General features: G+C 51.5%; 1 protein-coding gene across 1 annotated transcript; it reads left to right on the top strand.

The window, feature by feature from the left end:
- Positions 1-210: 210 nt before the first annotated feature.
- Positions 211-10,965, top strand: LOC140913246 (zona pellucida sperm-binding protein 1-like). The gene is made up of 12 exons (XM_073349294.1): positions 211-415; positions 2,108-2,229; positions 2,399-2,897; positions 4,085-4,258; positions 5,081-5,265; positions 5,352-5,449; positions 8,147-8,274; positions 8,368-8,557; positions 8,646-8,796; positions 9,008-9,092; positions 10,128-10,253; positions 10,826-10,965. Exons 1-12 carry the CDS (start codon positions 229-231, stop codon positions 10,963-10,965), a joined length of 2,085 nt encoding a protein of 694 aa, XP_073205395.1. The 5' UTR covers positions 211-228.
- Positions 10,966-15,122: the final 4,157 nt, after the last annotated feature.

Below are 15,122 nucleotides of genomic sequence, written 5' to 3' on the forward strand. Positions count from 1 at the left end.
GGGCTGAAGGGTTCGATGGTTATGTTTCCCTTTCACCCTGAGCTTTGCACTTTTCACCCGGCCCCTCCCCACCACCAGGCAGCTCCCCAGGTGCTGCCTCTCTGCTCATCTGATTCACACCCCGCCCCCTCCCCACCACTCACTCACCCTACAAAGCCCCGCTCCCACAGCCTCTCCCCTTATGAGAAGTGGCTGCTAGACAGGGCTTCTTTCTTAGCATCTTCAGCCATGGGGCTGGCCTGTAGGTATTTTGTGGGCTTAGTGCTGCTCTGGTCCCTAAGGATAGCCCTTGGGCAGGGGGACTTCCACAGGATCAGTTTCTCTGTCTTGCAACATGAGTATGACTGTGGAGACTATGGGATGCAGCTGCTGGTCTTTCCCAGCCAGGGCCGCACCGTCCGCTTCAAAGTTGTGGGTAAGTAGCTGCCTGGCTGCTTCATGAGAAAGCTAAGAAGCCTCCTGCTCGTCTGCCCTCTTAGACATGCAGGAGGGTTTTATGGGTCTCTTGTGGAAACCTCTTACTTCTACAGTATGTAATGAGAGCTTTAGGAAGGGAACAAGAAGCTCCTACTCTAGTGCTTTTTGGTGGCCTGGCTGTTGCCCTCAAATCTTGAGTACCCTGGTCTCCTGAAGTGAGAGTCTGTGGCTTCTGTCCCCTGGAGAAAAGACTGGAGATAGCCCTAACCGTTGAATCCAGGTAGCAAAGTCTTTCCTCACAACAGCCTGCTGACCGTGACCCACAAAATAGCAGAGGGTAAAGAGGGAACCCTGCTGGGGGGAGACTGTAAAAGGACATACCAAAATGTGGCTGGGTATCCCAAGCTCTGGTGTAACTCGGCCCTTTGAGCTCCAGACGCCTGGATCCTGCGCCCTCTGTGGGTGATCACCTCCCTGTTGTCATGCCCAAGCATGGGATGGCCTGGCCTGGCCTGGCTCGGCCACTCTCAGCCCTCCTTGTTAGGGGGCTTATTCCTTCACCCACTTACTTCCCTGGTCCTTCTCGCATGAACAGAGAGCAACAATACCCGAAGTCCAAAGATGCAAACAATTCAAAGTTTATTGGGGGGAACTTCCAGCAAGCATGATTGCAGTTTCCTTCCTTAGTGTCCGCCTTCCCAGCTCTGACACCACAGAGCCTTACACCTGTGTCCCTGTTCCCATTCCTGCCCATAGCCAAACATGATTCCAATTTCCGCACCCCTGTTCCCATCCCCTCCCACCCACGCCCACTCACTTCCTTATTGACTACAGATTATATAGTCAAACTTGAGTTCTGCTTAGCTATACCTTAACCAATCATTTTCCTGAAATGTAACTAACCAATCCTAACATATTGGTACATGATTATGTGCCCGATTATATCCCACCACCTTAATGAGTTTACACCCAGCAAAATTAATTATACAGCAGACAGAAACAATCACAGAACCAGACAGAGATTATACAGACAGACAAACAATAGGAAAGTGGGAACTATAAATGACAAAACAATACAGAAGTGAGGATTTCACATCCCAGCTATTGATGAGTGAGTGCTTGCCAGACAGGATGCTATCAAACTAAGTTTCCTTTTACATTTTCTAGGCACTTCCCTTTCTCTGGAGGTGATAGGAATACAATCCTGTCCTGATAGTGCCTAACAGCCCAATAGCACCTTATTTCAATGTGATTAGTTTGGAATGTGAGGATGTGACCGTTCACTTCCCAGCTTATGGCTGCCTCTGTTGCTTAGCCAAAGGCCTTAGCCTAAGAACAGGGCCTCAGACTGTCACAGTAAGAGAAGGCCCTTACACCAGCAGACAGTGATTTTGATTCTTTCTCTTATACCTCTAGAACTAGCCAAGTGATAAGAATACACCTAAATACTGAGAGTATAGGCCTTTACAGACAGGCCTGAACATCTATATCCTAACACTCCTGGCTCTAGGTCAGACTTGGTAAATGACGGCCGTCCTGTATCTTTGGAGCTGCTTCCCACCATGCTAAACTCCACTAAACTGAAGGATGTGACAAACCACAGTCGCTGTTCCAAACATGGCTACTTGGCTAAGCTTCATCAAGGGCTTTAACTCTTCCTTACCCACGACCTGTATGACTCTCTCCACAGATGAGTTTGGGACACCCTTCGAAGTTACCAACTGCTCCATTTGTCTCCATTGGGTCACATCTGGCGAGCAAGGAGCGATGATCTTCTCAGCTGGCTACAATGGCTGTCATGTGCAGAAGAAGGTGAGGGGGGTTGGCACACCTCACCCCAGTGTACCTGAGCAACAACAGAAGCTGGAGATGGGTCCATACCTGCAGTCACAGCAGCCTGTGCAGCTGGGGGGCGCTGCGCTTAGCGCCTACAGAGTCTGTTAGGCCACAATACGGACTGATTGGTGTCTCTTCATTGCAGGATGGGCGTAACCACCTGCAAGTCCGAGTGGAGGAACTGCTGAGCGCCAGGGCCGTCGCTGCCACCTATGATGTGAACATGACCTGCCCCAAGCCCACTGAACGTGACTTAACCCCAGAGGAGACCATGCGCTACGTGCCCCAGCCGCAGCCGGGCCTGGTGCGCCCGGTGCCCCAGCCGCAGCCGGGCCTGGTGCGCCCGGTGCCCCAGCCGCAGCCGGGCCTGGTGCGCCCGGTGCCCCAGCCGCAGCCGGGCCTGGTGCGCCCGGTGCCCCAGCCGCAGCCGGGCCTGGTGCGCCCGGTGCCCCAGCCGCAGCCGGGCCTGGTGCGCCCGGTGCCCCAGCCGCAGCCGGGCCTGGTGCGCCCGGTGCCCCAGCCGCAGCCGGGCCTGGTGCGCCCGGTGCCCCAGCCGCAGCCGGGCCTGGTGCGCCCGGTGCCCCAGCCGCAGCCGGGCCTGGTGCGCCCGGTGCCCCTATTATATCCTCCACCAAGCAACATAGGTGTGTGGGGGTGTCTGTGACCTCTAACTGGTTTGAGTGCATGTGGGTCCCCTCTAATGGAAGGTTTCATGCTCCACTCCTGACTCCTGTGGTGGCCTTCAGAGGAGCTGAACCTTGTCTCTTGCTTGTGGCTGCCATGTTAGAGCTGGTGTTGACAGTGTTGTAAGCCATAATCAAAAATGAGATTCGTTTAGAAATCATGCTCTTCCCCCACCCGCCCCCAGTTTATTTGAAGGGGAAGGGGTGGGTATTTGCCTTCTGGTTTTTCAAAGTTTAGGGGGAAGGCACTTGCTTCCAAAGTCTGAGCTTCTTTGGCTCAAAATCCAGTCACACATGCACCAATGTGTCCTTGCCATTGGCTGCTCAGAGGGGCTTCCCCTGTTCCTCCAGTATCCCAGGGTTTGGGATCTGATGTTGTATCCCTTCATATCTCACCCCCACATCTGCTTGCAATCTGTCTCCTTCACACACACACAACCCAAGTGTCTCTCACAGGCTCTTCTCAGCTCTTAGTCCCTCACTCTCCTAGAGTCCTGTCTAGCCCTCCCCCTAAACCAGAGTGGCATCCACTTTGCCTGTAGGTACAGCTTCAGTCTCATGAAAGAAATTCGCAGCCATGTTTATGAGGGACACTTTCCTCTGATCGGCTATGGGGAAATGGTGGCCAACCTGCTAGCTTCTGCCCCATCGTCCGTAAAGGGAGATGGTGACTTCAATAAAGGAAAAATTCATAGAGCAGGCGTCTGCTCACTATTTCATGAGATGGCTAGAGAAACCCACCTCAGAACTGCTAAGTGATAAATTACAGTTGACCACACTGCTGGCTGTGTTGAGGGGGCTGTAGGGTGCAGGTGGGGGCTCTCCTCTGACACAGCAGCAGATCAGGAGCCTGAATTTCCAAGTGACATGTTAAGCCTGCTATCAGAGAAGGGCAACATGCTACATCTGGAGGACAGGGGTGGGGATCTGAGCACAATGCTGTCTGAGGTGGTATGTGGTTTGAGGTTATGGTTGTGGGGGGCAGGGTGAGCTGGGATGGAGGACCACTGTGGGAGCTCTTGCAGCCCTTTGGGGAAGGGGAGGAGGGTTGGACTGGTGTTGAGGTCAGCCACTTGTCCAGAGGTCACTACAGATCTTAAAAAGTCTCTGGGGAAGGGTCTCTCGTGATCTCTTTAGAGGCTCTCTAGCTCTCCTTAATCCACACCCTGCTGTTCTAGGGGCACATCTCACAGAGGAGCAGTGCCGTGTGGTGGCTGGGAAGATGCCCTGTGCGGATGCCCCAGGCCAAGCTGCTTGCTTCCAGGCTGGCTGCTGTTATGATGAGACTGACCTCACCACTCCCTGCTACTTTGGCAACACAGGTGGGAGACCTGCCCTCATGTCAGTTTATGGAGCCTTTTGTCATCTCTGTCCTGGGAAGCTTGGTGACACACCGTACGTCTCAGATGAGTTTGGTCACCACCTACTAGCATGGTGAACTAGACTTGGATGCAATGTCTTTGTAACTCTCACCCTAGGCTGCAGCTGGCATCAGTTGTGTACAAAGGGGTTCCTTCCTACATCACGGTCTCTCCTCAGTTGCCTAATGCCTGGCAGATCTTGAGAGCCAACACCAAATGTGTGGTGGCAGAGGAAGACCCCTCAGACGGTACAGGCTGGTGCTCCATCATCAGATCGATGGATAACTCTGCCGGCTTGTGTCTCGTTCCTGCACAACATGAGCTGCAATCATGCTGTCTCAGACAAACCCACTTACCCCCATGGGGCTTCATTTGATAGATTCCAAAGCCAGAAGGGACCATTGTGATCATTAGTCTGTCTGATTTCCTGTATAACACAAGCTATAGGATTTCCCTGAAATAATTCCTCCAGCAGATCTCTTGGCAGACATCCAGTCTTGCCTTGTCAGTGATGGAGAATCCACCATGACCCTGGACAAACCATTCCAAGAGTTAACTACCCTCGCTCTCAGATCTACACCTTATTTAAATACTTAGACTGTAATCAAGTCACCCCTTAACCTTCTCTCTGTCTAAAGAGACAGAATTTGGTCACTACAAGGCCTGTTTTCTAATATTTCTCATGGCTCTTCTCCAATCTATCATCCTGAGTGTGGCATGGAACTCTTGCCCAATTCCTCTACCAGGAACATCTATACTTAATCCTGCTCCTTTGTGTTGCAGTCACTGTTCAGTGCCTCCTGGATGGTCACTTTGTTCTGGTGGTCTCCAGGGACATGTCTGATCACCCCATCATCCTGGAGAGTGTCCGACTAGCCTATGCCCAGGCAGGGTGTGACCCCATCAGGATGACTGAGGCTTTTGTGATCTTCCGCTTCCCCCTCATGCAGTGCGGCACCACAGTCCAGGTGAGGGGACACCCACGGGAAGCCAGGGTGAGTGCTCTGCTCAGGGGTTTGGGGGACTAACCTGCCCCATGTCGCCACTCTTCCAGGTGATCCATGACAAACTGATCTATGAGAACCAGCTGATCTCTGGCATCGACATCCGGACTGGGCCGGACGGCTCCATCACCCGGGACAGCACCTTCATGTAAGTTGGCCTGCTCTGTTGACTAGCAAGGAAGTGATGGTGAGCAGTCTTCAGCCCTTCCACAGTGGAAGCGTGAGGCCAGATCCTTTCCCCTGGCAAAGATCTGATCCATCAATTTTCCAGCAGCCTCTCCTGACCACCAAAGGACTTAGGGGATGTTCTACAGGTATGGATTCCCTGCAGTCACAGACATCCCCTTTTCTGAGTGGGGGAATGCACCTGATCCCTAATGGGGCATGGGGCAAAATCTTGCTTTGTGAAGGGAAGGACACTCTGTGCAGCTGACTGTCCAAGAGTCAGGGTTTTACGTTGTCTGATCAAATGCCAACATTGGTCAGCCTCACCTCAGTCCCTGGAAAAATCCTGCAGCAGGTTGTCAAGGAATCCATTCTGAAGCACTCGGAGGAGAGGAAGGTGATCAGGACCAGCCAAAATGGATTCACCAAGGGCAAGTCGTGCCTGACCAACCTGATTGCTTTTTATGATGAGAACTGGCTCTGCGCATGTGGGGAAAGCGGTGGACATGATATACCTTGACTCTAACAAAGTTTGTTACAGTCTCCCACAGTGTTCTTGACAGCAAGTTAAAGAAGTAGGGGCTGGATGAATGAATTAAAGGTGGCTCGAAAGCTGGCTAGATCATCAAGGTCAACGGGTAGCAATCAACAGCTCTGTCTAGTTGGCAGCTGGTATCAAGCGGCATGCCCCAGGCGTCTGTCCTGGGGTTGGTTTTGTTCATTATCATTAATGATCTGGATGATGGGATGGCTTGCTGAGGGTGTAAGTTAATGGATAACACTAAGTTGGGGGGAGAGATCTAGAAAAATTGGGCTAAAAGAAATCTGAGCTTCAATAAGGACGAGTGCAGAGTCCTGCACTTAGGAGGGAAGAATCCCATTCACTGGTACAGGCTGGGGACCGACTGGCTAAGCAGCAGTTCTACAGACAAGGACCTGGGGATTACAGTGTACGAGCAGCTGGCTACGAATGAATAGTGGGCCCTTCTTGCCAAGAAAGCTACTGGTATATTGGGGTGCATTAGTAGGAGCATTGCCAGCAGATGGAGGGAAGTGATTCCCCTCTCACCAGCAGTGGCGAAGCCCATCCGGAGTACTGTGTCCAGTTTTGGGCCCTCACCAACAGAAAGGATGTGGAAAAATTTGGAGATTGCCCAGCAGAGGGCAACAAAAATGATTAGGGGGCTGGGGCACATAATTTATGAGGAGAGGCTGAGGGACCTGGGCTTATTTAGTCTGCAGAAGAGACAAGTGAGGGGGGATTTGATAGCAGCCTTCAACTACCTGAAGGGGTTCCAAGGAGGATGGAGCTTGGCTGTTCTCGGTGATGGCAGATGACCGAACAAGGAGCAATGGTCTCAAGCTGCAGTGGTGGAGGTCTAGGATGGCTATTGGGGACGGGACTATCCCTCTAGGAGGGTGGTGAAGCACTGGAATGGGTTACCTAGGGAAGTGGCAGAATCTCCATCCTTAGAGGTTCTGAATACCTGGCTTGACCAAGCCCTGGCTGGGATGATTTAGTTGGGGTTGGTCCCGCTTTGAGCAGCAGGTTGGACTAGCTGACCACCTGAGGGCTCTTCCAATCCTAATCTTATGATTGTAAATGCCACTTGCTGTGCGATCTCCAATGACAAGTAGGCACAGCCAGCCTGACCCGAGAAGGGCTCCATGGGGCCACCCTGAGGGACTAATAACTCCCTACAGGGTTGGTAGAAAGAAAGCTTGATGTAGGGACTGTTGCCCCCTTACTAACATTCAGTGAGGTGTACTGGTTGGCTAGCTCCCAGTACTAAAAGGGGAAGGATCTCTGGGAAATCAGGACCCTGAGAGTGACAGTCCCCAGGAACAATGGGGAGAGGCCAATGCTCCAGGTCAGCCTGACTGACAGGGTGGGCAGGCTAATCAGAGTCAGGAGGCCAGGGAGGTCCTGTCCTCCATGTGAGCTGGATTTGCCTGGGTCACAGAGTCAGGTCATGTGTTTCCTTTAACCTTTCCCATGTTTCCTTCTTTCTAAAATAGTTGATTAGATAACTTCCATACAAGGTAAAGCAAATGCAATGCTCATGGGTCAGAAGTGCCCAGTGCAGAGAGTACCCCGGAGTGGGGACACCCTAGCCCCAGTCCTAGGTGACCACAGCAGGGTTGGGGGTCGAGCCCCCTCTCCCCCCCCTCCCCCCAAGAATCCTGGGCCTAGCCTTGTTGGGGTTACGAGAACTCTACCAGACAGGAGAGTGGAGGGGAGCCCTGAAGGGCAGGGAGGCCACTGGATAAAGGAAGTGGGAGCGAGGACTCGGATCCTTTCGCTAGCCCACTTCACCGGGGTAGTGCAGAAGCCAGGAAAGTTCCCCACAAGAGCAGGACTATTCCCCTGCTTACATTGAGAATGCTGCCAAAAGAGATGTGAGGACAAGTAAGCAGGTGCTTCTAGCCTGTCTGAGAAGGCCCCCATGTGGCCGTGCTCAGACACTCCTGCTGAGTCCCTGAGTTGGAGGGAAGAACATCTGAGTTGCTAAAAGGGTTGATCCACTAGCATCCTTGGATGTCTCCCATCCAAGTACTGATAGGGCCTGATCCTGCTTGTCTCGAGCACTAATAAGGTCACTGCCAGACACCACGTGGCCTCAAGCTGAAGTCACAGAGCATCAGCCCCTGTCTCCTCCCTCTGCTCTCTCCTGTGCAGCCTCCATGCTCGCTGCATCTACAATGCCAGTGACTTTCTGCCAGTCCAGGTCGAGGTCTTCTTGCCCCCCACACCTGCTCCAGTCACCCAGGCAGGACCCCTCCGGCTTGAGCTGCGCATCGCCACAGGTAGGTGACCCCTCACTCCAGCACGGAGATCCCATCCCCCTGAAGGACCACAGGTGTCTCAGCTCTGCTCTCCTCCTACCCTCTCCCCCACAGACCCGAGCTACAGATCCTATCTCTCAGAGAGAGACTACCCTGTGGTGAAGGTGCTCAGGGACCCTGTCTACATGGAGGTTCGCATCCTGCACAGAACAGACCCGTCCCTGGTTCTGGTTCTGCACCAGTGCTGGGCCACCCCAAGCGCTAACCCCCTGCAGCAGCCGCAGTGGCCCATCCTGGTGGACGGGTGAGTGGCTGGGATGGAGGGGGAGCATGGCTTGGGGAGGAGGAAGGCGGTTTCCTTGGTCCACCCTTCTCTCATGTCTTGCTCCCAGGTGCCCGTTCCTGGGAGACAACTACAGAACCCAGCTTGTGCCCGTGGGCCCTGCCTCATCTGAGCTGCCCTTCCCGACTCACCACCAGCGCTTCGTCCTCTCCACTTTTGCCTTTGTGGACTCCGCCTCCCAGGTGGCACTTGAGGGAGAGGTGAGAAGGGGCCCACATATAAAGCGGGTGAGGAGGGGGAAGTCGGAGTGCAGGGGCAGGAGCTCCTATTTTAGTCAGGTCCTGACCTCCTCAGTCTCTGCTGAGGCGCTGCACATGCAGAACCAAACCGATAGCTGTGGATCTACTTCCTGCCTCCTACCAGCACTGGCCAGTCACTCACTAACTCCATTCTCACTTGTGTGGATTTTAGGTGTACATTTACTGTAGCGCCTCAGCTTGCTACCCCTCCCGGCTGGAGCCCTGCAGGACCCTGTGCCCATCAGGAGCTGCTACAAGTAAGTCGGAGTGGTCTGAAATCCATGTGGGTTTCTACAAGCTCCCATCCCAAATACCAGAGGACTCATAGTGAACAGAGATCTGCCTGTCCTGCTATATCAGAGGTGGGCAAACTACCACCCACAGGACCATCCTGCCCAGCCCCTGAGTTCCCGGCCGGGGAGGCAAGCCCCCAGCCCCTCCTGTGCTGTCCCTCTCCCTCGCAGCCTCAGCACGCCTCCAGCACTCTGCTCCGGTAGGAGCTGTGAGCTCCCACTGCTCTGAGCAGCATCATAAGGGGGTTGGGATTGGAGAAGGGGCAGAGGGTGTCAGGGGGCAGTCGGGACAGGGGCTGGTTGGATTGGGCAGAGGTTCGGGGGGGCAGTCAGGGGGCATTGGATAGTCATTGGAGTCCAGCAGGGGCTGTCAGGGAGCGGGGGGTTGGATAGGGGTGTGGTCCCATTGGGCAGTTAGGGGCAGGGGTCCTGGGAGGGGGCAGTCAGGAGACAAGGAGTTGGGGGGCAGAGGGGGTTTCTGAGGTGGGCAGTCGGGGGGCAGGAATTGGGAGGGAGCCAGGCTCTTTGGGGAGGCACAGCCTTCCCTACCTGGCCCTCCATATAGTTTTACAGTGCTAATGTGGCCCTCAGGCCAAAAAGTTTGCCCAGCCCTGTGCTATACACTGACTGCAAGGCGTTCAGCCCAGCTCGTTATGTACCTCTACCATGTCCTGTAGCGCTAGCTAGGGTATGATGGGCTAAGACGAAGAGGTAAATGGCCTAATCTCCTACAACTGCCCTATGTAGGAGACAATACTAGAAATTGCCTCTGGAGAGTGGAGTGTCTGCTGCTCCTGATGAAATGGCCTTTCTTCCCAACTTCTCCCACACTTCAAATAAGCAATTCAGGAAGATCTAATACCTGGTACCACAACCTGTCAGGAGGCCTGTAAGGACTCATGGTTGAGTCCATGGTGACGCTGCATTTCATCACGATGGGCCCTCTGGTTGTGAGTGCGCTGGACAGACAGCTCCCTAACTCTCCATTCCATCTGCCAGGAGGCCGCCGGTTCCTGGATATCAACAATGGGACAGGAGAGCCCCAGGACCTGGTGAGTTCTCCTGGCCCTGTGATCTTCCAGGAGAGCCCTGAGCCGTGGAGAGAGCACGTCTATGAGAACAAGGGTGAGGTTTCTGTTAAACCCTAGTAGGACAACTGGCATCTTGCACAGTAACCTGGAATACAGCAAGTCAATGCTGTCTAGGGGGTTCAAATATAAATGTTCATGGGGGGAGGGGGGCTACATGCAGAAGTCACTCCTTGATGATCCATATGTAAGCTAATGCTGGCTGACACCATACCTGTGAGTGCTTCCTATGAGTGGGCCAATGTTGGGTTATATCCTTATCCTATGGACATTCATAGGCTGTCTCAAAAACCAGCAAACTTGGGGGAAGCGGGGGGGACACTATGGCACCTCAATGGTGACTTGTATGCCCTGAGCCTCTGTGGCACTCAATGCACTGGGGCTAGCATTGCCTCTGCCCTCTATTGGATGGCTATCAATGGGATGGTGGTGCTGGCTCACAGTCTAAAAAGTGAGTTGACAATTCAAGTATCTTTCTGATGAAGGCTGGCCTAAGCGGTAGGGGGAGCACCACTGGGGCAGGGAAGTCTAGGTGTCATCTCCACACTTTAGACCCTACAGAAATCTGGATTGTCTTAACCTCTCCTCCTCCTCCTCCTCCTCCTTCAGACCCTGTCTCCAGACTAGACCTGACCCTGGTGCTTCTGGCCATGCTTTCATTGGTGGCTGTGGCTTCTCTCGTTACTGTGACACTACTCCATAGGAGAAGCAGCTGGATGACAAGGTCCCAAATCTTCCATGGCAGATGACTGTAAAATAAGGGAGAGGAGCAGAAATAAAATCTCTGGAGTGCACTAATGTCTTGTGGTAGCGTGTGTCCCTCTGGGGGAGGGAACAGCAGTTGTTGAGGCCAGGGGTCTGCTACTAGCCTTGTAGCTCTTCCCCATTCAGCAGCAGAACAGACCTCTCTGCAGGGATAGACACCAGAATAGGATGTGGCATAGAGGACAGGAAGAAGACTGCAAGCTAGCACTAGACAAGGTAAATCAAATGGCTTTCTCTCATTCCTGGGGTCCTATCTGGGGGGAGGGGAAGCCACTCAGCCGAACTAGAGACTTTTTGATTAACTTTACTGTGAATAGCTGGATTCTAACTCCCCTGGGCACGCAATAAGAACTACTGGCGCTTGCCAGTCTCACATGAAGTCCATGTGAGCCAGCTGGGGGACACGCCTAAGTCTGGTAACTAGAAACCCTTGTGTCTTCTGTGGGGGCTGTGGCAGGAGGTGGAGAAGATTTCCCCATTGTGTTAGTGACTGGGAAACCTGATGCTTCAAGACCTTAAGCATCCTGCCTGAGAGCTGGGATCTGCCCCATAACTGGTATCTCCTGCTTCTTGACTCTTAAGCTATATCTCTGGGGCACTCCAAAGCATGGCTGTAGTGCGCACACACAGACCCAAGTGAGCTAGCTTTCATCAAGCTAGTTGAAATAACGGTAGTGGAAGCATGGCCTATACAAGACTAGCTGGGACTCTGGGTCGTACTCCAGTGGGTAGCCTGTGCTGCTGTTGCTCTACTGCTTGATCTGGCTAGGCCAAAGCTACCTCGGCTACATCTACGCACTCACCTCTGTCTACACGGCAATCTACCCTTCTCCATTTGCATTAGTTTCCTTCCATCTCACCTGGGGAAACTACAGCCCTCCAGCTCCTCTCCAAATCCCCTTCCAACAGCTAAAATCCTCTCCCACTGCTCCTACCACATCAACACCCTCCACCTACTGTAGAACCCACAGGGACTGTCACGCTAACGTGGTGTAACTGTTCTAACCCCTCTACTACCATCTTCTAGGGTAGCCTACTGTGGGACCGGATCCTGCAAACACTTAATGTGCAGGTGGTAATGACTTCACGCATGCATGGAGTTAAGCACGTGCTGAGGGCTGGCCAAGCAACACAAACGGTTCATTAAATGTCAATGTTCATCCTGCAGTAGGCAAAACCAATGCCTCAAAACTCTTCATGGAAAAAGCAGAAAGGCATGTGTATCCAAGAAATGCATGGGCACTCGCCTGAGATCTAGGAGACATTGGTTTGAGTCCCTGCTCTGCCTGACTGGGTGCACATGTGTACTCCTGCATCCCAAAATGGAGTGTTGCAAGGTCAGAGTCTTGGACTGTAAGAAGATGGCAGCAGGGATCATGCTTTTTGTTACTCTCCGCAAAAAGCATTGTGTGATGGCTTGGCACAATAATGAATGGAAGCCTGGTGGTTTATAGGCACAAGGCAATGAATTTGCCATTTGCTAAAATTTCAAAGTAGCATAAAGATCGTGCTGTAGTTGTAAAGGCCGTTGCTTCTGTGCTTAAATCATGTACTTGGAGACTAACCATGAGAATTATTGCTGAAAGCTGGGCACTTATCTCCTAGAAGCAACAGAGAAGGAGAAAGACTTGGGTGTATTGCTTGATCACAGGATGACACTGAGATTTCACTCTGATGCAGCTGGGAACAAGGCTAACCCAGTCATGGGATACTCGGGTGAGGTATTTCCAGTGGAGACCGGGAAGTGCTAGTACCATTATACAAGGCACTGGTGAGACCTCATCTGGAATACTGTGTGCAATTCTGGTCTCCCATGTGTAAGATGAATTCAAACTGGACCAGATATGGAGGAGGGCTACTTGTATATCCAGAGAAATGGATATCCTAACAAGGTTATAGATATTCAGGCCTGTCTGCAAAGGCCTGTACTTTAAGAATTTAGGTGTATTTGTTAGGGGGCTTATTCCTTCACCCACTTACTTCCCTGGTCCTTCTCGCATGAACAGAGAGCAATAATACCCGAAGTCCAAAGGTGCAAACGATTCGATGTTTATTGGGGTGAACTTCCAGCAAGCATGATTCCAGTTTCCTTCCTTAGTGTCCTCCTTCCCAGGTCTGACACCACAGAGCCTTACACCTGTGTCCCTGTTCCCATTCCTACCCTTAGCCAAACATGATTCCAACTTCCTTACTCCCATTCCCTGTTCCCATTTCCCACACCCACATGCCCATGCCCACCCCCACCCACACCCAGTCACTTCCTCATTGACTACAGATTATATAGTAAAACTTGAGTTCTGCTTAGCTATACCTTAACCAATCATTTTCCTGAAATTTAACTAACCAATCCTAACATATTGTAACATGATTATGTAACCAATTATATCCCACCACCTTAATTAGTTTACACCCAGCAAAATTAATTATACAGCAGACAGGAACAATCACAGAACCAGACAGAGATTATACAGACAAACAATAGCAAAGTGGGAACTACAATGACAAGACAACACAGAAGTGAGGAAAGGAGTACTTGTGGCACCTTAGAGACTAACCAATTTATTTGAGCATAAGCTTTCGTGAGCTACAGCTCACTTCATCGGATGCATACCGTGGAAACTGCAGCAGACTTCATATATACACAGAGAATATGAAACAATACCTCCTCCCACCCCACTGTCCTGCTGGTAATAGCTTATCTAAAGTGATCATCTGGTGGGCCATTTCCAGCACAAATCCAGGTTTTCTCACCCTCCACCCCCCCACATAAATTCACTCTCCTGCTGGTGATAGCCCATCCAAAGTGACAACTCTTTACACAATGTGCATGACAATCAAGTTGGGCTATTTCCTGCACAAATCCAGGTTTTCTCACATCCCCCCCACCCCCATACACACACAAACTCACTCTCCTGCTGGTAATAGCTCATCCAAACTGACCACTCTCCAAGTTTAAATCCAAGTTAAACCAGAACATCTTGGGGGCGGGGTAGGAAAAAACAAGAGGACACAGGCTACCTTGCATAATGACTTAGCCACTCCCAGTCTCTATTTAAGCCTAAATTAATAGTATCCAATTTGCAAATGAATTCCAATTCAGCAGTTTCTCGCTGGAGTCTGGATTTGAAGTTTTTTTGTTTTAAGATAGCGACCTTCATGTCTGTGATTGCGTGACCAGAGAGATTGAAGTGTTCTCCGACTGGTTTATGAATGTTATAATTCTTGACATCTGATTTGTGTCCATTTATTCTTTTACGTAGAGACTGTCCAGTTTGACCAATGTACATGGCAGAGGGGCATTGCTGGCAAATGATGGCATATATCACATTGGTGGATGTGCAGGTGAACGAGCCTCTGATAGTGTGGCTGATGTTATTAGGCCCTGTGATGGTGTCCCCTGAATAGATATGTGGACACAGTTGGCAACGGGCTTTGTTGCCAGGATAAGTTCCTGGGTTAGTGGTTCTGTTGTGTGGTATGTGGTTGTTGGTGAGTATTTGCTATTACCAGCAGGACAGTGGGGTGGGAGGAGGTATTGTTTCATATTCTCTGTGTATATATGAAGTCTGCTGCAGTTTCCACGGTATGCATCCGATGAAGTGAGCTGTAGCTCACGAAAGCTTATGCTCAAATAAATTGGTTAGTCTCTAAGGTGCCACAAGTACTCCTTTTCTTTTTGCGAATACAGACTAACACGGCTGTTACTCTGAAACCTGACAGAAGTGAGGATTTCACATCCCAGCTATTGATAAGTGAGTTCTTGCCAGACAGGATGCTATCAAACTAAGTTTCCTTTTACATTTGCTAGGCACTTCCCTTTCTCTGGAGGTGATAGGAATACAATCCTGTCCTGATAGTGCCTAACAGCCCAATAGCACCTTATTTCAATGTGACTAGTTTGGAATGTGAGGATGTGACTGTTCGCTTCCCAGCTTATGGCTGCCTCTGCTGCTTAGCCAAAGGCCTAAGCCTAAGCACAGGGCCACAAACTGTCACAGTAAGAGAAGGCCCTTACACTCGCAGACAGTGGTTTTGATTCTTTCTTTTATACCTCTGGAACTAGCCAAGTGATAAGAATGTTGGGGACACTGGGGCATGGCCACTAGGTAACTCGAGGGGATGGAAGACCACGAGTGTCGAT

Source organism: Lepidochelys kempii, chromosome 6 (genome assembly GCF_965140265.1).
Source record: "Lepidochelys kempii isolate rLepKem1 chromosome 6, rLepKem1.hap2, whole genome shotgun sequence".
NCBI lineage: Eukaryota > Metazoa > Chordata > Testudines > Cheloniidae > Lepidochelys > Lepidochelys kempii.